The 24,954-nt window shown below is 35.9% G+C and overlaps 2 protein-coding genes across 2 annotated transcripts; one reads left to right on the forward strand and one right to left on the reverse strand.

Annotated features, from left to right (window-relative positions):
• Positions 1 to 431: 431 nt before the first annotated feature.
• On the forward strand, positions 432 to 6,086 carry LOC136227908 (U-box domain-containing protein 62). Its single transcript, XM_066016703.1, has 8 exons — positions 432 to 1,168; positions 1,257 to 1,494; positions 2,295 to 2,376; positions 3,388 to 3,445; positions 3,849 to 3,937; positions 4,236 to 4,322; positions 4,408 to 4,478; positions 5,708 to 6,086. Exons 1-8 carry the CDS (start codon positions 610 to 612, stop codon positions 5,829 to 5,831), a joined length of 1,308 nt encoding a protein of 435 aa, XP_065872775.1. The 5' UTR covers positions 432 to 609; the 3' UTR covers positions 5,832 to 6,086.
• Positions 6,087 to 10,802: 4,716 nt separating this feature from the next.
• LOC136228031 (uncharacterized) lies at positions 10,803 to 16,275 on the reverse strand. The gene is made up of 7 exons (XM_066016858.1): positions 15,906 to 16,275; positions 15,724 to 15,826; positions 12,910 to 13,926; positions 12,760 to 12,822; positions 12,470 to 12,690; positions 12,276 to 12,394; positions 10,803 to 11,170 (listed from the first exon to the last, which is right to left on the reverse strand). Exons 1-7 carry the CDS (start codon positions 15,948 to 15,950, stop codon positions 11,059 to 11,061), a joined length of 1,680 nt encoding a protein of 559 aa, XP_065872930.1. The 5' UTR covers positions 15,951 to 16,275; the 3' UTR covers positions 10,803 to 11,058.
• Between the last annotated feature and the right edge of the window lie 8,679 nt (positions 16,276 to 24,954).

Genomic DNA, 24,954 nt, shown 5'->3' on the forward strand with positions numbered 1-24,954 from the left:
TTTTTTATTTGGGTATTTGGCCCTCAAGCATAGAAAGAATTACTGCCTTCATCGGAACATTATCATCCGGATTCAATCTTGTCACCAACAATGTCAAACACATATTTTTCTTTAATAAAATAAGTACTAGTATATTTCTTTACATGTAAATACATAAAAATCACATCATTTTTGTTATAATTTGACTCCTTAAATCAACAGTTTTTAATAAATTAATTTAAAATAAACTTCTAAATATAAATTGAACAACTTTACAACTCAAATCAATATCTTTAAAAGCCTTCAAACTTTAGCAAATCCTATCTAACGAATGCTGACGTGGAAAATAACCACATAGGCCGTCCACCTATTGTCCGTCCTTTACCTGTATCTGGTTGCAGGCGTGACCACCACCTGAAATAACAGAAATCTAAACAATTCAGTATATGCAGAAAACGACATCGTCTTTGGACCGACAAAAACGACACCGTTTCTGACATTGTCGTCCTCTTTTCGCCTCTGTGAATTTCCTTCCCCACTCTCAAACTCGAATTCTCAGCTGAAGAACACTTCGAAGCTCAATTCATCGAAATTAGGGTTCCAATTTCATGTAATTTCACCTCTAAAATCATGTCTGCAGAAGAAATATCCATAGTTCCTCCCCAAAATGGCCTCAATTCACAGCTTGTCTTCCAAGACGACTCCTTACGCTTCAACTGTGGCCCTCCCCAGCGCCGTGTCGGAGGCGATCCACCTTCCAAAATCACTACTCGGGAACTCACTGGTTTCATCGACGAAAAGCTTTTCTCCTCTTCTTCCAATTCTGCCGCCAACGACCGTTTCTTCTCCCCTCACCAGGCCGCCCCTCAATTCTCGCGCAATATGTACCGGGATAATCGTAATTGGAACGTCAACGGAAACGGAAACGGTTCCAGCGATGATGAATCTGACGGCGATGACGACGACGACGAAGATGTCGATGATGATGATGTGGATTGTGGCAATGGTGACCATGATGTACAGACACTGGTCGGTGTTGATAATACTACAAGTAAAAGTAACAATAACGGCAAAATCAATACAAATAACAGTACCACTTGTACTGGTACTGGTACTTCCATGGACGCAAGGAATTCGGGTAATATAGATAAATTAGGAAACGGAAAGCTCAAACAACATTCTTCTTTTGGTAAGTATAATTCATGTAGTCAATTTCTTTCCATTTCTGAATTTCTATTTTCTCTTGCTTTTCGGGCATTAAAAGTTTTGATTCGTAGGGAGCAGTAGAGAGGCGATGGTACTAAAAGATGGAGGTGGGAATAATGGAGTGACCATAGCCGTACCAGATGGTGATGTGTATTATTCTCAGTATTTGCAGGCGACTGATGGGTCTGGTAGTGGGGGAAAGGATATTAGTTTGGATAATAGTTGTGGTTTTAGCGGAAGAAAAGAAGGTTCTTCACTTTCAAGTGAATCTGGAGAATCTTTGAGAGCTATTCTATCAGATCCTGCAACGTAAGTGTTATTGATTTTATGTTCAGATTTCATTTCTTTGTCAAACTATGTAATGTGCATGAAACTAAGACGTATTCTTTACATTCATAGGGAGTGTTGTTACTGAAATTTTGCTTAAGGGTGCGCCATAGTTGTCAAATCGACTCGTGAATCAAAAGTTCAAATTCATGATAAAAAATAAAATATTATCGAATATTAGTCTGGAAATGCAATTTTAATGTGAAAAGGGTAATCATATGAAGCAAGTACTCAGAATTCAAATCTAATGCAAATGTAATCCTAATAAAACTAATTCACAAATCGGACTCTGTTTATAACTTAGTGGAGATGGACAGTTTGAGTTTCCGACTCTTTTGTTTTTGCCTTGTTGCCAACTTGATAATGGAACTAGTTTGAGTTGATAACTTGATAAATAACAATCGGACTAGAGGAGAGTGAGTTTAGTAGTTAGTGTTGTTGAAGTTTTTGATGAACGTTGATGAAGATCCGGCTTGAAATAGAGCTGAATTGAATCGAATTGTATGATTCGAATCCCGAATTATAAGATTCTGTTGTAATTTAGATTTGCCCTATAGATCCGGCTCGAAATCGAGCCGAATCGAATCGTATGATTGGCTGTGAATTGTAAGATTCTAATAACAGTGCATATGAGCGTTGTTACTGAAGTTTTGCTTGAGTTAAGGGTGCGTTGTCTTTGCCTTGTTTAGGTTTTCTATGTCGTTCTGTTGCTCTCATTTCGGATATCCTACTTGCTAGTGTTTTTACTTCTGTTACATATTTATGTTAGCTTTTGGATTCAGGGGAGCTCTAATGGATGATGCAATGATATTGCCTTGTGGACATTCATTTGGAGCAGGTGGAATACAACATATTATCAGAATGGTTAGTTCTTAGTTGTTTTAGAAATTATTCTCTTTCTATTAACTGTTGTGTGGAAAAAGTTAATGTAGTACCTGTGTTATGAACACGGGTTTGGAATCTGGTTATGGTACCCTGTACCCTAAAATCCTCTAGGAAAGAATGCTTAAAAGTCTTCCTTCTCGTACCTATCTTGTTGAAAACTAAGAGAGAACCCCACGATCTCAAAATTGTTAGGAGCTCGTTAAGAGAGAACTCCGCGATCTCTTAAGGTTTTAATTGGATTTTCAACTGATGACTATTTTATTAATTATCTTCCCTTTAAATAGAAGAGACACAGTTACAACCTAACAAGGACCGCGTCGGCAGCAGCAACAAAATAGGAAAGCTTAGAAAATCAGCAACTAATTAGGAATAGAAAATGACCACTAATTGCGGAAATCAAGACCTATCCTAAATGGTAACTATTAAAGAGATAAACTAAAATAATAGACTAGTAATTAGGACTCTAAAACATAATACTAATTAGGACTCTAAATCAGTAACAGCTCGTTCATAACAATCTGGTAGCGGTTAAATTTTTGGTTTGTGCCACTGCATCCATTAGGAGAAGCAGCTTATTGGGCCACAAGTATCCTATTTTTTGTGCCACTGCATCCATTAGGAGAAGCAGCTTATTGGATTCAGTATCATTTTCTCACGACCCGTAATGAATTTTTAGCAAATAGTCTATATAAATGTCCATATTAAGCGTCGAATATGTTTATAAGCTATTCCTTTAACTGTTTTTCTTTTAATGTATCAGAAATTAAGTGGCTTTTTCTTCCCCTTATCAACCCCGTTATTCACTATATGATTTTCACCGACATCTTTAATTTAAGGATGAGGTGTATGAGATGTGCTTTCATGTTAGCCTTCTGTCCAGTTTCTTGGCAGTATGCTCCTTTCGAAATTCTGCTCAATATCTATGCATATTTTTGTGTCTATCATTTTACGAACATGATTTTTATTTTAGTTTCTGCTACCTTTTTTCAGAAAGCTTGCTACACGTGTTCACAATCGGTATCTGAGGACTCAATTGCTCCTAATCTCTGTAAGTAGTGATTTCTTGGCATAGTTGTTCCACTTCAAATATAATGTCGTCCTCAGAACAAAAAGGTTGTTGCCTATTGAGAGATAAAAAGGGCGGCCCGGTGCACTACGCATCCTCGCTAAGCGAGGGTCCGGGAAAGGGTCCCACCACAAGAGTGTATTCCCCTGCCAATATTTTTAGCAAGAGGCTGCTCCTAAGACTCGAACCCGTGACCTCTTGGTCACACGACAACAATGTTTACCGTTGCTTCAAGGCTTGCCCTCTTGCCTATTGAGAGATATGGCTAAAAAAATAAAAGAGGGCGAGGGACTATGATAAGTCAAGTATAAAAGACGACTTGGTGTATCATGTCATAATTCTCATTTGTCTTATCTGTCGTCTTTTCTCATTGTACCCTGTATAGCTCTCCGAGCTGCAGTTCAGGCGTTTCGCAGGGAAGAAGAGTTACAATTTTATCGGGTTTCCAAAAGGAGGAGAGAGAGGTTTGACCAGGTTTGTCTTTTTCATACCTCGGACTTTTTAAGCATATGACTCGGTAAATAGTATAATATACAGAAAAGAACAATTGAGCTGCCTATTTATGAGAGCTGAGGTGTTTCTCATTTTTCTTCGTTTTTCAGCATTCTCACTTGGCATATATTGCTATTTTGGTTCCTAAGTTCGCTACCACTTCATTTTGTTTATTTCGGCTCATGTTGTCCGTAGAGTACATAAATATTCCAGCTACAACTGCCCTTATTAATGTTTTCAGCAGTTTATCTAAGTGTGTTATTGTTTTTCTGTCGTGTAGGACAAGGGTAGTTTTGGTGATTCAAACGGAATGGGGAGTCGAGGTGTGCAGTTCCCGTTTTCTGTAGCAGACCGTGTAATTATAAAGGTTTGTTTTCAACAGAAAAATTCCTAGTTTTGTTCTCTCTATTAGTAGTTAATTGAAACTGATCTTAAGCGATTAAATGAATCAGGGAAACAAGAGAACACCACAGCGGTTTGTTGGACGCGAGGCTATCGTGACAACACAATGTTTAAATGGATGGTTCGTCACTTTCTTTTTTTCTCTGCTAGAATTTCACCTTCGCATAGTTTAAAGGTTTAATATATACTCAGAAATAATAGAGCACTGATATGAATTTTGTTCAATATATTTACCTTAGCTGTTCAATGTTAGGACAGCTTATAGATAAGAAATCTGCTGCTTTTTTTTTTTTGTCGAATTGATTTCCTCGTAATACAGTTTGATTTGAAGATGAAATAACTTAATAAGTAGTACATAAAGCTCAATGACGTGTTAGGATCCACGTCCGATCCCTCTATTAGTTCTAATTAAAACTTTGACAATTGAGATATCCGCTATGTTGCACAGAAACGGAATCCGGAAACGTTATTTCTAAAAAAACATAGCTAGAAATGGAAACAAACTGAAAAACAGATATGAAATGAGTAAATGCTACTGAAACGGAGTTTCGATTTCATTATGTTTTTGTCTTGAAAGATTGCCTTTGCTCTTCAATTTTATAGGAAATATGAGCTTTCAAGCTTAAAAACATACTAAATGGACTCCGTTTCTGAAAAAAACATAGCTAGATACGGAAACAAACTGAAAAACGGATATGAAATGCGTAAAGGCTACCAAAGAGGAGTTTCCGTGCAACATAGTTCATTATGTTCTTGTCTTGAAAAATTGCCTTTGCTCTTCAATTTTATTGGAAGTATGAGCTTTCAAGCTTAAAAACGTAGCTAAACCGACTCCGGAAACGGTATTTCTAAACAAACATAGCTAGACATGGAAACAAACTGAAAAACGGATATGAAATGCGTAAACGCTAATGAAAAGGAGTTTTGCAACATAGTTCATTATATTTTTGTCTTGAAAGATTGCCTTTGCTCTTCAATTTTATCGGAAGTATGAGCTTTCAAGCTTAAAAACATAGCTAAACGGACTCCAGAAACGTTATTTCTGAAAAAACACGCTAGAAATGGAAACAAACTGAAAAACGGATATGAAATGCGTTACCGAACAGGAGTTATTGTGCAACATAGTTCATTATGTTTTTGTTTTGAAAGATTGCCTTTGCTCTTCAATTTTATAGGAAGTATGAGCTTTCAAGCTTTAGCTAAACAGACTCCGGAAACGTTATTTCTAAAAAGAACATAAACAAACTGAAAAGCGGATATGAAATGCATAAACGCTACTAAAGAGGAGTTTCCTTGTAACATAGTATATCCGACCTTAGTTTGATAAACTAAAATTGTTCTTATTTACAGGTACGTCGTGAAGACATTAGACAACGCGGAAAGTGTAAAATTGCAGTACCGATCGTTGGCGAAAGTTTCCGATGACCCGTCATCTAAGGTGATGTCAAGCAAAATGGCACCAAATTGGCTCTGAAGATGATTTTATACACAAAATGAGGAAGCAATATTATTAGGGAAGTGTATATTCACAGACTTAAACTAACTTACAGGTTTTCTTGCTTGCACTCTTTTTGTTTAAGTGTATTCCTTAAAATAGGCAAAATATCAAAGGCTTTTTGTAAATTATAGTAAGCCCTGTTACAGTGTCATCTAAGGAACTCTGAAATGGTGATTTGAGATTTTGCCTATATTGTTGCCACTGTGTTTATATTCAAGTGATGTTTATGTCCCTCAAAATTTGGGCTAGGCGTGAGTACGGTTCGGTATAATTCGGAAAATCTCCAAAATTTTATATGTCAGGTATATATTAGGAAACTATTTGAATTAAAAGTGTAAGCTGATAGTTAAAGCCAGTAATATTTTTTATATTAATCTTTGACTATACAATTCAGTTCGGTCCTAATGAAAAAATTAACGGTTTAATCCGGTTCTGGATCTTTTCGGATATTCGGTCCAGCTTCAGAATCTCCAACATTTTTATTCAGTAATATTAGGAATTCGAAAATTTCCAGAATTGTACTAATTTAAGTCAATGATATGATTCGGTTTGATTCGATTCTAAAGTCAATCCAATTTTAGATTTTTTTTACTTGAGTATTCGGTTCGGTTCATGGATCTCCAAGATCCATGCTTAGCCCAAATTAGGATTGTAAATGAGTCGAGTCGTTCATGATGTTTGACTCGATAAAAGCTCGGCCGTGTTCGACTCAATTTACAAATGAGCCGAGTTTGAGCATGATGAAACCCGGCTCGAAAGCTCACGAGCAAGCTCGGTTACAGGTTCATGAAAAAGCTTGATTATAATGTTCGTAAACACGTTTGTGAGCAACTTTGGTTTGATAAAGGAGGAAATTTAAAACAATATAATTGTGTAAATTTTAGTTTTGTAGGTTTCAAAACTTATATAATTTTGTATTATAAAAAATTAAATAAATATAATTAATGAGTTGTTCGCAAGCGAAGTTCATGAATAGAATTAACGAGATCGGGAGCAGCTCAAGAATAAGATGTTGAGCTCAAGCTTGTCAATTTTTTTAATGAGCCGAGCATAAGCAGGTCAAAGTTAGGCCCGACTTGATTTGAGTAGAACGTAATTAATTAACGAGCTCATGAGCAGCTCAGGAATAAGATGTTGAACTCGAGTTTGTTAACTTTTTAACGAACCAAGCATTAGTAAGTCAAAGATTGGTTTCTGATCCGCTCTATTAGAGTCATACTCAAAATAATTGTTATGCTGCATATAAAAAACAAACACCTGAGAAACAATATTTTCTAATAAATATTAAATTTTAAGAAACAGAGATGTGTTAAAGAATATTTTCTAAATAATATAAGAGCTTAATACATCATTTGCCTCTTGAACTTGTTCAAAAAATTGATTAGTCCCTTGAACTTTTAAAGTGTCCTGATAGGCCCTCAATTTACATAAAATGTTCAGCTAGTCCCATGAATTTGCACAAAATGTAATCAATTAATCACTTAGTTGCAAAAAAGTAAGTTAAATGCGGAAAATGTATTGCACGCGTCTTAAAAAAAGTAAAACGACCAAGATCGGGAGTATACGGTTTTAATATCAGCAAAGATAAGTTTTATAGTTGAACAATTAATAACTCCCTTTTTAATCTATTTTTGAATTATGTAATAACATTCTAAGATGCGTGGAATACATCTTCCGTATTTATTTATTTTTTTTGCAACCGAGTAGTCAATTGATTACATTTTATATAAGTTTAAGGGATTAGCTGAATATTTTATGCAAATTGATGAAGCTATTAGGAACTTTGAAAATTCAGAGGGTCAATCAAGCTTTTTGGACAAGTTAAACATTGTATTAAGCCTTAATTATATCTTTATATTTTCTAAAAAAATATAAAAAACGGATTAATTTTATCCTTATAATATAAAAATAGTCTAATTTTAAAGGCTTAATACATCAATTGCCTTCTGAACTTGTCCAAAAAATTTATTTGCTTCTTGGATTTACATAGTGTCTCATTAGCTTCTTAAACTTGTTTAAAATATCATGATTAAGTCCTTAAATCTGTAAAAACGTCATAAAGATGTACAAAACCGAAAGTTAATTTGTTTTAAAAACTTAGAATCACAAATTAGGCTTTTATTTTTTAAGTTTTGATTTTTTTTACAGATTTAGACAAATTGAAATGTTTTATCACTTTAAACAAGTTCAGTGGACAAATGGATCACTATAATCAAGTTCAGATGGCTAATAGGTCACTTTAAATAAATCAATGTGACCATAAGTTATTCTAAGCAAGTTGAGGGGGTTAACGAGACATTTTATAAGTTTAAGAGGTCAATCAAGTTTTTGGGACAAGTTCAAGAGACTCTCGATGTATTGAGCCAATTTTAAATTACTTAGAACTTGGGTAAATTACATCCATGGTTCCCAAATTTTGCACTTATTTTAATTATGATATTTGAACTTCAAAACAGAATATTAAGACTCCTTTTAATGTTAGATCAATATTATACATCCAATAGTATCACTCTCCATTATAGAACTCGTACAAATGTTATTTTGGACTAGACCAGTTGATGGGTTGGGCTCGGGCCGGGTCCAACGAGCTTTTGTTTAAAAATGCTCAGTTCAAGCACAACTCAGTCCGCTGTTAATTCAAACGGGCTCAGACCGGGCTAGACTCGAGTTCAAAAATCAAATCGCAAGCTCAGCCCATATAAGCCCACCTAAATATATATGTATAGATTTTAGTAATAAAAAATTAAATTTATACTTAAAAGTAAATATTTATATATAAATTTATTAATTAATATTAATATCGGCTCGTGCTATTTTTATAAATCCCTAACCCGTCCAAGAAAGAGACAGGCTTTAGTGAACCTAGGCCGGATTGGGCCTAGAGATAAATTTTCATGTCCAAGTCAAGCCCAGATGACACGGGTCTGGGCGGGTACCTAGGCCCGTGAACATGTCTATTTTGGATGACTTTAATTCTTGAATTTTGGAGTTTTCAAACCATTTACGCGTTGTTTGATTAGGGGAGAAAAAATGATTATTTAGATCATTTAAAAATTATGATTTGAAAAATTAAAAATTATGGTTCTATGGAGAAATATGATTCTAAACAATTTTAGATTTTAGATTTTTTTTTTTCAAAATTTTGAGATCATTTCAATTTGACGTGGTCAAAATTAAAATGAGTCATTACGTTGGTAAAAGGTAAAATTCAAAGCCACAATGTTCAATTTTTGAAGTTCAATAGCACAATTAAAGTTAGTGCAAAGTTTAGAGACTATGAATGTAATATACCCTAAAAACTTCAGGGTAACTTTTTACTCTAAGAAAATATAGTTTAATTTTAGGCTTAATACATTTTGCGCCCCTGAATTTGTCTCAAAATATCAACTGACCCTTAAACTTTAAAAATATTCTATTAACTCCTATATTTATCTAAAATGAACAGTTAACTCCTTAAAATCCATGTAAGGAGAGATTTTGAAAACGTTGAAATGTGTAAACTTTAAACAAGTTTATGAGGGTAATAGATCACTTTAAAAAAGTTCAGGAGGTTAATAAGTATTTTTTTAAAGAGTTAATTGATCATTTTAAACAAGTTTAAGGAGTTAATAGAGCTTTTTCAAAGCATAAGGGAGCAATTGATTTTTTTACAAGTACAAAAATATGTATTAAGCTTTAATTTTACCTAAGTAAATGATGACTTTTACAATGACAGCAAAATTGAAGTGTTTTGTATGAAGATAGCAAAATTGATTTTTTTAATAATTTTAGAATCAAAATTCGCCATTATCCCTTTTATTTATAGTAGACTTGTTCGCAGGTTTGGGTACCTACCTGATCCGCCCAGACCTGTGTCCCGTGGATCGGACTTGGACATGATAATTTGCTCTAGATCCAGTTTGGTCTAGGTCCGCTAAAGCCCACCTCTTTTTTGGACAGATTTGGAATTTATAAAAATAGTACGGACCGGTCCAGCGATATTAATTAATAAATTTTATATATTTATATATTACTATTTATTTTTAAGTATAAATTTAATTTTTCATTATTAAAAGCTATACATATATATTTAGACGGACTTCTATGGACTGGTATTGAGATTTGATTTTTGAAATTATAACAATACTTATAATATCGTCAGTTAAGAGCAATTTTATCTCTTAAACGTAATATCTGCTTTTTCTTATTTTGAGGTTATTAATGTTTAAATTGACAATGTCAACCTAAAAGTCCTTGATTTTACAAACATCCAAGAACCTCAATCATTTTTCACAAAAAAAAAAAAAAGAGACTCTTGTAAATCAGCGAAAATACAAGGGTTATTTTTGAAATTATCCCTAATAAATATCAGCAACAGTAACTAGGACTAAGTGTAGATCTTGGAGATCTTGAACCAAACCGAATAAGAAGATCTAGAATTATATTGCACCATTGACTTTTTCTTTACGACCAAACCAAATTATATCATTAATTTAAATTAAGTACAATTTTGGAGATTTTCAAATTCCTAATATTATTAGAATTGGACCAAATATTTGGGAAAAAAAATTCCAAAACTAAATTGAACCGTTGACAATTTCTTTAAGACCGAATTGTATCATTGACTTATTATATACAATTTTAGAGATTTTCAAATCACCATATTTTACCGAACCGTACCCACCCCTAGTAGCAACCTGATTTGACACTTTTACAGTGAACTCTGGACATAAATACTATAAAGTCCGACAAAGCTGGCAGATTTTGCTTGTTATCTGTTAAAAGCTTTGACTTGGATTCTGCATCAGAAAGATCTATGTTTCACGGAAACGGAAATGGATATCACACTAGTTTCCAGATGTTTCCGTTGCCAAACGTTATTGAAGATGAGTTTCTGTGCAACATAACCAAATACCCATCTCCAAAATCAAAGAAGGAAAGATCATGATCAAACAACAAAAATAATCGAAAACGAATCTGCATTCCGAGCAAACCACAGAACGAAAAAATACATCGGAAAAACCGAGCAAGTCATCAGTCAATGTGTCATTATGCAACTAAGAGTTCAAATAATCAGATTCTATGACTATTCTGATATAGCTAAATCAGAAGAGAAACAATGTTGAAATGTAAATTTCTAATGTTGTAGCATTCTAATCACGAGTTTGGTAAATGGAAAAGCCGAAAAGGGGCAGTTTCCATGTCCGAAATCAGGTAAAAAACATCAGCAGCACGACACATTCTCCTTCGACATCAAAAAACTGCAGGTTGAATAGATAGAAGCTGCAGCCGCTCTAACTGCTAAGTCCCTCTCCGAGCTATCTGGTTGTCGGATTCTGCACCACAGAAAAAGCGTAAATGAAAAACATGTTTATAGAATGTTCCTTTCACGATTGGATTGTTCGTGAGCAGGGTGTCAAATTGGTGAAAAGATAATCGAATCTTCAATTAAACATTCTCAGTGATGAATGTTCGTATTATGAAGTAAAGAAGCATAGTTTAACTCATTTAAACCAAGCTATGTTGCACGGACACTCCTCTTTAGTAGAGTTTCTGCATTTCGTGTTCATGTCCATGTTTTGAAGGCTATTTTACAAAGGTTATGTTTTAGAATTAAGTTTTCCGAGTCCGTGCAACATAGAAACCAAGCATTAGTATAATTAGCAAATCTTTCCTGCTATATTTACGTGTTCTTTACGGCCCTACAAGAGACATAAAACACGCAATCGTTGTTTGGCATGAACATGATTTCTTAATGTCAAATTGGCGAAAAGATAATCGAATCTTCGCTTAATTATTCTCGGGGATGAATGTTCCGCATTATGAAGTAAAGAAGCATAGTTTGACATTATGAATGCAGAAATCCGCCCAACCAATGGCCAGGCGGAGGATGCTGCATCCACCTGGCCATTGGCTGGGTGGATGCTGCATCCTCCTGGCCATTGGCTGGGCGGATCCGGCATCCGTCTAGGCCAAAATTTGGCCGATTCTCCCAAAAATCCAAATTTTCAGTTTTCAATTTTTTTATGAAAAGGGTAAAATTGTCCACATGGAGGCGGTAAATAGCAATACCATTTCTTAATGTAGTAACTCATTTAAACCAAGCTATGTTGCACGGACACTTCTCTTTAGTAAAGTTTCTGCATTTCGTGTCATGTCCGCTTTTGTTTGAAGGCTATTTTATGAAGGTTATGTTTTAGAAATAACTTTTTCCGTATCCGTGCAACATAGAAACCAAACATTAGTTTAATTAGCAATTCTTTCCTGCTATATTTACGTGTTCTTTACGCCCCTACAAATAAAGCTACAGAGCACATAAAACACGGCATTCACTGTTTACGGCAACGCAGATGATTCAAAATAAGAGTCGCATATGCCATTAATAGATAGTGAACACCAGCAGCAAGCAAAAAAAGAATTTTCGGTACATAAAAACTTCACCTGGTGCAATTTTCCGACGTTTGTTGCTGTAGGAAACTGAAACCCGTGCTCCATTGCAGACTTTGCAGCCCCTGATCACAGTGCAGTTGCATTTCTTTTACTTTGCTGAACCAACTTTCCTGCAATTTAGACCGAAAATATCAAAATACGATTTTCTCAGTTCATATGAAACTGAATAATCTTCTCATTCTTACAAGTTGTTTCTCTTCATCAGAAAGCGCTTTATCCATCTGATCGAACAACGTTCTCCATCTCGTTTGATGCATAGCAGCTACCGTATTACTAGACTGTCCGTCGGACAAATTTTTCAATACGCAAGGATCATTCTCTTGATTGGAAGTGAATTCTTTCGATATTAAGAAAGGTAACTCGGTAGAAATTACAGCTCGGACTCTCTTCTTACTACGCCGCAATGCTGCAAAACAAAACGCACATTTCATTCACAGAATATTCTACGATCTAGTGCATACGCTACAAACGTTACCTGAAAGGCGTCCTTTGATGTCTTGATGAAGAAGCTCAAGCCATTGCGAAGCAACGCTTGCAGCTGAAAAGTTCAGAAAGAGCGTTAAAATAGGCTGATCCGAAACTACTGTTAAGTGAATGAACATATTAAATTACAGATTCTCTTCACCTCGTACGGAAAGCGAAGAAACGCTATTGGCATTTATCGATTCCTCGTTCGAGCAAGTCCTTGAATCGTCTCTCATTGACGAAAGTCTCAAGCCTAATGCTGCTTCGTTGCCTAAAACTGCAGTAGAGTGCGAGACCAAATTCTTGTCGGAACCATAGTCGATGGTGCTGCATAGATTCCCTCTACTAAGCACATTGCATCCTCCGATTTCCTTGTACCCCGAAACCATAAGCGAAACTCCACTCGGTTGAGAACAACTGAATTGATGAGCACCTGAATGAGTAACATTACAGGTTTGTTTAGTTTCGGTTATTTGATGCTTATCTTGATCGGGTTTTTCAGACCGGACTAAAGCTTCTATAATGGAATGAACTTGTTTTTTGTTCCTCACATGATTGATAATACCCGGGTTTAGTCCGTTTAATAGTCCACTCGGAGCAGCAATCTTCGTGAACCTATCGACTTGTTCCTTCTTCGCAAGCTCCATGTTTTTCTTAAGAACTTCACTCTTGCTTTTTCGACCACGTTGTTTCGGCATTGGAATCCCTCCGTGTATAGATGAGATTAGACTCGTTTGAGCAGAACCGCCGCTGCCTACTAGAGAAGAAGATGAGAGAAAACCATTTTCCTTCATCTCTTTCCAAAGTCTCAATGAATCTTTCTGCTCTACCGGACCAGAAGTACTACCGCACTCAGAAGCATCCCTTCTCGACTTCAAATGATCATCGGTTTTTGATGAATAGAACGAATCATGATGCTCGGAGCTAGTATCATCTTCTGCATTTAGATCCAACCCAATCCCTGCGGCGGATACACACTTATCACCATAATGTTCTGTGTCATACTTCTTTGCACATCCCGAGCCGCTAGCAGAAAAAGTAACGCGAACATCGGTGTTGAGATCGAGCGGTCTATTGAGTTCAATTGCACTTCCGTCTCTTCGCATTTGGGAAATTTCTCCACCCAACTGAAGTTTATCAGTAGCTTCTCCGATTTTGAAATCACCCGTGCTGTTTTCTGTGGCATTAAACAATAAAAACATAAGTTAGAATTTACGCATTTCATATCCGTTTTTCAGTTTCTTTCCGTTTCTAGCTAGGTTCTTTTAGAAATAATGTTTCCGGAGTCCGTTTAGCTATGTTTTTAAGCTCATAAAATTGAAGAGCAAAGGCAATCTTTCAAGACAAAAACATGATGAAATATGTTGCATGAAAACTCCTCTTTAGTAGGAGTTTAAGCAATTCATATCCGTTTTTCAGTTCGTTTCCATTTCTAGCTATGTTTTTTAAGAAATAACGTTTCCGGAGTCAGTTTAGCTATGTTTTTAAGCTTGAAAGCTCGTACTACCTATAAAATTGAAGAGCAAAGGCAATCTTTCAAGACAAAAACATAATGAACCATGTTGCACGGAAACTCCTTTTCGCTAGGGTTTACACATTTCATATCCGTTTTTCAGTTTGTTTCCGCTTCTAGCTATGTCTAACGTTCCGGAGTCCGTTTAGCTATGTTTTTAAGCTTGAAAGCTCATACTTCCTATAAAATTGAAGAGCAAAGGCAATCTTTTAAGACAAAAACATAATGAACTATGTTGAAACTCCTTTTCGCTAGGGTTTACACGTTTTCAGTTTGTTCCCGTTTCTAGCTATATTTTTCTAGAAATAACGTTTCCCAACTCCATTTTCGTGCAACATAGATAACGAAAGCTACCCTTTTGGAAATTAAAAACAATGAAGAATTGGCAGACAAATTAACCCAATAGAATGAATAAAGTACGCATCTTTAAACCAGGGACAGATCTAGGGGGCTAAACACCTCATAGCAATGAATCCTAAATCCGTCATTGCTTTAAAGTAAAATGAACTAGGTTGCACGGAAACTCCTTTTCATTAGGGTTTACACATTTCATATCCGTTTTCAGTTTGTCTCCGTTTCTACCTATATTTTTCTAGAAATAACGTTTCCCAACTCCGTTTTCATGCAACATAGATAACGAAACCTACCCTTTTGGAAATTAAAAACAAGGAAGAATTGGTAAACAAATTAACCCAATAGAATGAATAAAGTAAGCATCTTTAAACCACGGACGGATCCACGAGAAGCTAGAGGGGCTTGAGCACCCACTAGTCGCCCGAAAACCCAGAAAATTACATGGAAACTGTTTACAGGACTTCAATTTTTATGTAAAAACACCCAAAAACATCAATTTAGCGCCTATAAATCACGAGAGACAACCATAAACACCTCATGTCAAGGAAGAATCGGCAGACAAATTAACCCAATAGAATGAATAAAGTACGCATCTTTAAACCAGGGACGGATCCACAGGGAGCTAGGGGGCTTAAGCGCCCACTAGTCACCCGAAAACGCCAAAAATTCCATAGAATCCTTGTACCCGACTTCAATTTTTTTATATAAAAACAACCAAAAACATCAATTTAGCATCCATAAATCGAGAGACAACCATAAACACCTCACTAGAGGAGCTTGAGCACATACTAGTCACCCGAAAACGCAGAAAATCCCATAGAAATCTTGTACCGGACTTTAATTTTTCATATAAAAACAACCAAAAACATCAATTTAGCACAAATAAATCGAGAGACAACCATAACCACCTCACTAGAGGAGCTTGAGCACCCACTAGCCACCCGAAAACGCCGAAAATTCCATAGAAACCTTGTACTGGACTTTAATTTTTTACATAAAAACAACCAAAAACATCAATTTAGCATCCATAAATCACGAGAAATAACCATAAACACCTCATATAAATGAATCCTAAATCCATCACTGCTTTAAAGGAAAATGAATTACCTTCAGACCTCAATACAGGTTGAAGATCTCTCAATTTACTCCGTTTACGAACAATTTCCTGTTTCTCCCCCAATGCATCACTGCATCGTTTATCTCCAGTGACCTAAAAAAACAGAACAAACAATTAGAGAAACATAAAACATGAATTTCCCCAAAACCACTAAACAAACATAATCACCGACCGCTCGATCAGATCTGAGGAACCCTAAATTGATTGGTTTCTTCATTATCAACCAAACACCCAGTTCAAAGTGCACGACTTTCTCCTCACCCAGATGACCAAATTTGAAAAAAACTTAAACCCCACTTCAAATTCAAGGGTTTAATCAGAAACCCTCTAATGAAACTCAGAAAAGATCAATCAAAGTAGATTGATTTTTCAAATGGGTATGAGCAAAAAGAGATCTGTAATGGAAAGAAAGGGGATAATTTTGAATTGAAGAAGGAGGCGCGCATGAAGTAAGAAATGGAAATATGATTTGGTAATAATAAGAAAGAAGGTAAACAACGTGAGAGAGAGCTGAGTTTCAAATTCAAAAACGAGGTTGGAGGGACATTGTTTTCGGCTATACTTCCCGGCAATTGGTGTCTTTCTTTTTTTTTGTTTTGGTAAATTACACCCATGGCCACTGAACTTTATCTATTTTAATATTATGACCATTAAACTTTAATTATTAAAGGTATGATTCCTAAATTTTACGCTTTTTAACACGAGTGGCCACTCAACGCTTCAAAATGATCGTTAACGGCCTCAAAATAGAAAATTCCAAGAGTTAATAATATTTTAATGAACTTTAATTCTTAATGGTATAGCCACTAAACGTTACACTTTTTTAACACTAGTGGTCACTCAACTTTAACTAACTCCTCAAAATTACCGTTAACAAACTCAAAATGAAAATATTCAAGAATTAAAGTTGTTCAGAACGACATTTAACATGAAACCATATTTTGAATATTAAAAAACGTAAAATGTCCATTATATAATTTATTGTTTTGATTTAGGGAGTTGTTTTTTGGGGTTGTGTTTATCGATATATAAGAATAAGTTTTTTTTATTTGTAATGAAAACATAACTGTACAAGTGTAATACTTTTTTTTTTGTAAATAAAATATACCACATACCTCTATTTGTAAACTTTTAAACCACATGCCTTTAATTGCAAATTGGACAAACCACAAATATTTTTTTTCGTAATTTTCACTACATTATTTATTAGTGAAATATGCAAGATATTAATTAAAAAAATTGAAAGTATAAATTTGATCAAGGCATAACATTCATTTTGCTGCCCAAATTTAAGCTTTAAAGTCAATTAGGATCTTAAACTATACAAGATATACAAGAAATTAATTAAATCTCGGTGATTTAACCATATAATAGTTGTGTCCTAGTGGACCTGGAGCTACCAACCTAGACGCTAGGGTGGATTAGAACGTCACCGTCACAGGTTCCAATTTCACCGACCATCGGCTCCGACGTAGTCTTAACTCGTACCGCTATTTTTAACCCGTCTCACATGGACAAGGAAATCGAAACCCTGCTAAGTAAAGTAACGATCAATTACGGGGAACAAGAAATCTTAGATAATATGGAAACCGAACATCAAATTGAAAGATGGTGTGTGACTGGTATAATCCTAGCACAGAAACCCTTGAACATCCGTAGTTTTTTTCTGCACTGAGTGGGGCAATGGAGGATGAATGGATTCACAATTGAGGAAGGGGAAGATGGACATTTTGTGTGTGAATTTCAGAATAGAAGAGACAGAGACAGAATACTTCGGGATGGTCCTTGGCTGTTTAAGCAAAATATGGTGATACTAGCTGGGGTTCATGGACACAAGAAACCATCTAAAATACCACTGCATCAATGTCCATTATGGGTCTGAATCTATGATCTACCACTAGATCAGCGCAACTCGTGGATGACTCAGGTTATTGGGTCCTGAGTTGGGAAAGTAATGGAGTTTGTAGAGTACGCAACAGTCGAGGAGAACCATGATGGATTCCATTTCGATACGAACGTTTGTCGAACTATTGCTACTAGTGCGGTCTGCTGGACAATAATCATGACGACTATGAAAGCATGTTGGAGGACATCTCAATCGATGAATGGCCATATGGATCACTTCGGGCCTCCCCGATGAAAATACAAAGTCCAAGCTTCAATAAGCCTCGGGACGGAAATAGTGCCACTAAGACCTTGTTCTTTTTTACTAAATTAAGTATAAGTAAGTTAAGTTCAGTAGCATTCAGTTCAGTTTTAAGTTAAGTTAAGTTAATTTCAGTTCAGTAATTTAGAATTATTTATATATAATTTAATATTATTTATTATAATTATAACTATTTATATATAATTTATAATTTAGTATTATTTATATATAATTATCATTATTTATTATAATCATAATTATTTATATATAATTTATTATTACTTATTATTATTTATGTATAATTTATAATTTAGTATTATTTATATATAATTCATTATTATTATTATAATTATAATTATTTATATATAATTTATTATTATTTATTATAATTTATAAATAATACTATTATTAATTATAATTATAATTACTTATATATAATTTACCATTATTTATTATAATTATAATTATTTATATATATGTATCTAATTTATCATTGTATATATAATTATCATTATTTATTATAATTATAATCATTTATATATAATTTATTATTACTTATTATTATTTATATATAATTTATAATTTAGTATTATTTATATATAATTCATCATTATTATAATTATAATTATTTATATATAATTTATTATTATTCATTACAATTTATCATTATTTATTATAATTTATAATTTAGTATTATTTATATATAATTCATCATTATTTATTATAATTATAATTACTTATATATAATTTATCATTATTTATTATAATTATAATTATTTGGTGTAGTTAAGTTAAGTTAAGTTAAGTTCAGTAGCATTCAGTTTAATTCAGTTCAGTTCAATTGAGTTCAGTTAATCTAATTTCAATTCAGTTAATTTAATTTAATTTCAATCAAAAAGAACAGGGCCTAAATCGACTTCAGAAGGAATGTCGAGTTCAGCCAAGCAGGCGGAAAGCAGCTCTAAAGTGGGAGAAGGGGTGCAGCAACACCTACCATTAGCTAATGACCATGAGGCACTGGCTGATAGTGGAATGTCCCAAACCCACGGTCCTCATTTGGAAACAATGAACACTGATACAGAGATTGTTGGAGCCAGTAATAATGGTACAAGGTAGATGGTCAACAAATTGAGAGCTGTGAAGATTGTCAGAAAATGACTGCAGGTAACTGAACCTCTGAGATCCCCAATAACAGAACATAAATGGAGTATGAAAGACGTGGATATGACTGATACATAAGAGGCAAAAAAAGAAATGTCAAGTTGATACTCAGGACAATAGGGTGCGGGCCCTAGATGCCCCCCATCCTCAATTATGAAAATATTAAGCTGGAATGTTCAAGGAATGGGTAATCCTTGGACATTCCGAACCCTCAAGAAGATAATGAGGGAATAAAACCCAGAGACACTTTTTCTAATGGAGGCTCAGATAAGGGAAAGGGAATGAAGCAATCTGAGTCAATGTTTTACCAATTTCAATTTCTTTTTTTTTACGGATGATGTGGAAAGAAGTGGTGGCCTCATTCTGGGCTGGAAGAAAGAAATGAATCTTGCTATCAGTTGCTTTTCTTCACATCGTGTGTATTTTATGATTAGTCGGGCCGATGGTATCTAATGGAGGGGACTTAGGATATATGGATGGCTTGAAAAACCGCAGAAGTACATGTTGTCCTCACAATAGACTCTAGCAAGTGCACTAGATACAAGTAATAAAATGATAAGTCCAGTATCGTATCCACAGGGATTGAGGATCAAAGTTTACAAGAAATACTTTGTAGAACAGGGTGTGTGGTGTGTGTCAATTCTTTAATTTGAGAGGTGTTGTTCAAACATAAACAAGATCAAAGCTTTAGTTGATTTCAAAGAGTATTTAATGCTAAAAAGGCAGAACAGGTCAAGCACAGTAGAACAGGTTACTTTCAGTCTCTAAACACCCTATTTATTCATGAATGACGTAAAGTGAAGTCAAGGTCTCTACTTTAATGCTCACTTAAGTCAACTCTCGTGTGTTCTTAAGATTCTAAGACGTACTACAACTTCAAGTGTCCCTAAAGTTGGTTCTTTCTTGCATTACGATCGAAACAGCATTTCTATGTAAGAAAACCCTTGATACAACCTCCTGACATCTCTGTTTCAGGGTTGAATGCTTGATAAATAGTTCCGTGAAGATGAAAGCAGTTTCCTATCATGCATCTAACACTAACATACATGCCTTAAGCAATGGAGTTACAAGTTTATCAAGCACAACATAATATATCACCATTCATTCATAAATAAGATAATAGAAGACTTACATAACCGGCCCTAAACTGGCCAAACCCGTTCAAAACGACTACTCACTCATAGTGAAGAGTGAATAGCCACCATTAACTCCACAGACCTCCATTGGAGGCGTCATCGTCCTAAGAGAGCTTCGCCTCTCTTCAAAAGTTCTAACTAAAACTGATTGTCTCAAAAGTAAAAAGGTGTGTTTTTCCTTCCCTCGACTACGTCTATATAAAGGAAGAAAAACGAACCATGCACCAAAATATTACAAAATAAGATTGTTTTCCTACAGTTACTAATACTAGGGAATGATTAATTTAAGTTGACCCTTGAACACTCAAGGGGTGATCCATCTTTTCATCATGTTGCTTTCCTGCCTCCCTGCGTACTCTACACCTACAACTGCTGCCATGCCGCACCTGTCACTTGTCTAGTCGCTATCCTTCATCGGGTACACAGCGAAAATCCGCTGGATCAAAAGGGCGCTCAACTCCTTACGGTTTGTTGCAAAACAGGCTGTGTTATTGCCCATTTTGACTTGATCAATACAATCTGCATAAAACACTTATAAGCCCATGTGTTTCGGAATATTTTGCCTGAAATGCACATAAAATGTTATTAAAATGCTGTTTAATTATAGTCATATTCATGCCCAACAAATACCCCCAAATAAAATCCTTGCTTGTCCTCAAGTAAGCAAAAAGATAACAATAACACAAGAGAATAATTTTAGGCAAGAATAATCGAAGGAGTATTTACAGAAAGAATTTATGCAGAAACAAGGGAAACAGATTTATAGGAGAGTGATTTAAACAGAAAGACTTAACGAAGAAAAACTTTTTGAACAATTTGTGACTACTAATGAGGCTTTTGCTAGAATCAAAATTTTAAAACCCTTTCTTATGAAATTCCTCAAAGCTTCAAATTGAACCTCAATCCTCATTTGAACCACCTGCTATGCTCCAAGTGCCTCACTAAGTTCAGGAGGATTCACACACTCTCAAATGGCCTTTGTTGCCATAAGGGAAAGTATCATCGCTCCTCAGTTTAGTACTATGATTGCTAGGTTATGACATTGCTTATTGGCCCTATCTCGATGGATCAAAAAATTTCCGATCATAGTCAAAAGGTCTTGACATGGGTTGTATTGTTAGGCTAGGGCTAAGGTATGGACGTGAATTGACAATTTTAAGTGTATGAATTTTGTCTACATGCAATGCAATTCACCATACTTGGCATTTAGCACAGATCATTACGCACAGCCTGTTTCACAACATAGACCAAACTATCCCTTGAATACACAAACATAATTATCCAAACATTTGACTTTAGTCTCAAGATGTAAGCAGTTGCCAAAAATTTGAGAGACTAATTCAAACACTTTCCTGTTATCTTTTAAAATTTCTATTCATTCCTCAAATGTCATCCTTTCACCGTTTGATTATTATAAACACAGATTTTCTCAAAAAAAATTCATTTTTCTTTCTCTCGAGCAGCTTGTTCTGAGCATGAGACAAATTCAAGGTGTTTTTGGGATTACAGTGAAGGGAATTGGTTCCTTAAATTTGTGTTTGCGAAAGAATAGGTTAAGGCTCAAGTTGGATATCCTAAAAATGTGAGTGCAAAGCACATGTAGGCTTTTTATGGAGTGAACTTGGGATCTAACTGCCTTTTTCCTCCTATGACCATCCAAAATTTTACCATTTTGATTTGGCAGCCAAAGCAATACCTACCTAAAGACAATATGCACTAGCCATCTCATGAAGAATCATCGCATTTTCATGCTAATGTAGGCTCAAGTTCTCACATTTCAGGGCTTTTGCATTGGAGCAGGAGATTCTTTAAGTGAAGATTGAGTTAAAACTTGAAAATTTTCAGAACTTCACGATTCAAAAGGGAGCTCAAATAATAAAACAAAGCTATCACCTCAAATTTGCAATCACAAAAGCACAATCAATTGCGAAAAGGAACAGAAAGTGAAATGACTATATAAAAACATTATGCGATTTGCTTAACGAGGACGTCAAGATTTTATTAGAGGGAAATTTGCTTAAACTTATCATACTACAACAACAGCATGCTTCATCTTTTTTATCATGTTATGCTCAAGTAGATTTGCAGTAGATTAAACGCATGCACTCCACCCCCAAATAAAAATTAACATTGTCCTTAATGTTACTCTAACAACAGGGTAGAAGAAATCATAACATGATAACATGGGAGTGTAACAATAAAAACAAAGAAGGGTTATAAGTGTTACCGGATGCTTGGATAGCGATAAGTTTGAGGTTTTAGACAAGCGGGGAACGAGAGGAATCAACCTCTCAATCCTTAATAGGAGTAGCACCATCCCCTTTCGAGGAGGTAGCGGCATTTGTTTCAAGGACAGCAGATTTCGCTCTTACCGGACTTTTAATCGAGGCACCCGAAGGACTTTCCCGCCCATGCTCTTCTACACAAAGGTGCTTCAACATATCCACCTCACTTTGTAGAATAGCAGTTTTATGCTCCAGGGCATGGATTTGGTCACGGTTAGCCACATTCTGTGCAAACATGGCATCGAACTTACAAATAATATCATCATTGGTGAACTTTGCACATTTCTTGTAAAAAGCGAGGTCTTTTTCGGGCGCAATCTGCTCGGACTCAGAGGAAACAGACACAGTAGGCTCACTCTTTCTCTTGCGGCTTTCAACTCTCCTTGATTCAACAAAGTCTGCCATCCAGACCCAGTTCCCATTCACCATTTTCCCAAAACACATGCTCTGCAAACTCCTTAAATCAATCTGGTCAGGGTGGTTTACAACAGTGAGCCGGGTGCGGTCCTCTGGCTTAAAGACTCTAATTTCTGCTGCAATCTGAGTCACGATGCTCCCACAGCAGATGACCGAGGAATTCTTCTTCCCGAAGTTGGCAATGTACTCCCCAAACCAATAGCCTAGATTCATTCTGGGCCTAGTTGTCATACTCCACAAAGCCGTAAGGTCATGGGGAATAGTGGCCTGGTTTTCGCGGGCAAAGATGGTACCAGAGACCAGTTTATGGAGGTACCGGATGGCATAGTCATCAATATTTGAAGCCTTGGAAACACTACCGTCATACCTTGGCTGGTTCGAAATAGATTGCCAGAAGGCCTATGGGTCAAATACATCTGGGGTTTGCGTGAACGCCTCCTTGTAACTTTCCGACTCAAGGTCATCGTCATCCGTGGCACCCAATAGACTGTTGAACATGTTCAATGAAGGCCGCTGAGTGTGAGTCATTAGCCTGAAACTAAACTTGCCTTCCTCGTCCGGGTCAGTAATCTCGGAATGGTGCTTAAACGTAGCTAGGAATTCCAGCGTGAGTTCTTTGTAGGCCGGCTTAGTCATTTCAAAGAAGCAGCCGAAATGGCCTGCCTCCATGAGGTTCCGCACCTGCTGATCAAGTTTGATCCTTTTTAAGGTGTCCCAGCAAACTGTCCTCATAGGCCCGAATTCTAGTTGCGCAAGTTCCTCGTAGTATTTCTGCATGGCCGCATCCTTAAACTGAGCAAGCTTTTTCACCAATTTTTCGTCCAGAACGAAAGCAACTGAGCCTGCCCCCGTCATTTTTCCCTTAGCTTTTTCTTTCTTCGATGAGCCCTCGATTTTCACCTGCTTACCAGAGCCACGAGTTCTCATGTTGTGCTCAAGTTTAAATAGGGTTTCCCAATGGTAAAGAGCACAGAGCATGTGGTGACTAGTGAAAAGAAATATATAAAAAAGAAAACAAATCGAGCAAGGGACCGTAATGAGGTAGGTCTCCTTAAGTAGGGAGAGATGGAACGGTCTGTTGCCAACCCGTCTTTATGAGGGCGGTCCAAAGGACGCCACCTGAACAAATTGGCAAAAGGCACGTACCTTGGAATAGACCCCTGGGTAACAAACGGTCACGTTTCAAATTTTTTATTTACTGCTCCCCTATCCGTTCGATTGCATCGAGAAAGAGAGAGCAAATGAAATAAGAGCCTAGTGATATAGGATTAGACATTTTTAATTTTTCAGGCTTTTATTTCGCCGCCCATCTTCCAACGATTGCCCTGTTTGAAGGGTAAATCAACTCCCTATTTGAACAAGTAAAATCGTAAAACTTGACCCTTATGAAAAGGTGTAAGTTTTACAACTGTGCTTATTCCGGAGATACTCATTACGGACCACTGATCGACACAAAATGGATGTAAACTACTTTCGACACTACTTAACAAAATTTGAAATTGAAACTATTTTAAATGCAATGTTACTTGTGCTACAATTGGTGTTTGTAGCGAACACCCTGTTTGTGCTTCTACTGGCTTGGGGGGTCTTGAAAGTGAACTGTATCGATCTTCCTTGTGTGATCGTTCTCTAAATAGGGTTTCAATCTTTGCCCATTCACCTTAAAAGGTTCCTAACCCTCCTTGCCAATTTCAACTGCACCATGACCAAACACCTTGTTTACCAGATAAGGCCCTGTCCATCTTGATTTAAGCTTCCCAGGAAACAATCTGAGTCTTGAATTGTACAAGTGAACTCTTTGTCCTTCGTGAAATGTCTTTATCTGGATTTTTCTATCGTGCCACATCTTGTTATTGTCTTTGTAATTCACTGCATTCTCATATGAAAACAACCTAAACTCCTCCATGTCATAGAGTTGCAGTCTTCGTTGGTCTCCCACAACCTGTTGCTCAAAATTTAAAAATGTTAATGCCCAAAAAGCCATGTGTTCCATTTCAACCGGCAAGTGATAAGACTTTCCGTATAACAATCTAAACGGAGACATTCTGATTGGTGTTTTATAGGCCATCCTATATG

The sequence above is a fragment of the Euphorbia lathyris genome, chromosome 4 (assembly GCF_963576675.1).
Source record: "Euphorbia lathyris chromosome 4, ddEupLath1.1, whole genome shotgun sequence".
NCBI classification, from domain to species: Eukaryota; Viridiplantae; Streptophyta; class Magnoliopsida; order Malpighiales; family Euphorbiaceae; genus Euphorbia; species Euphorbia lathyris.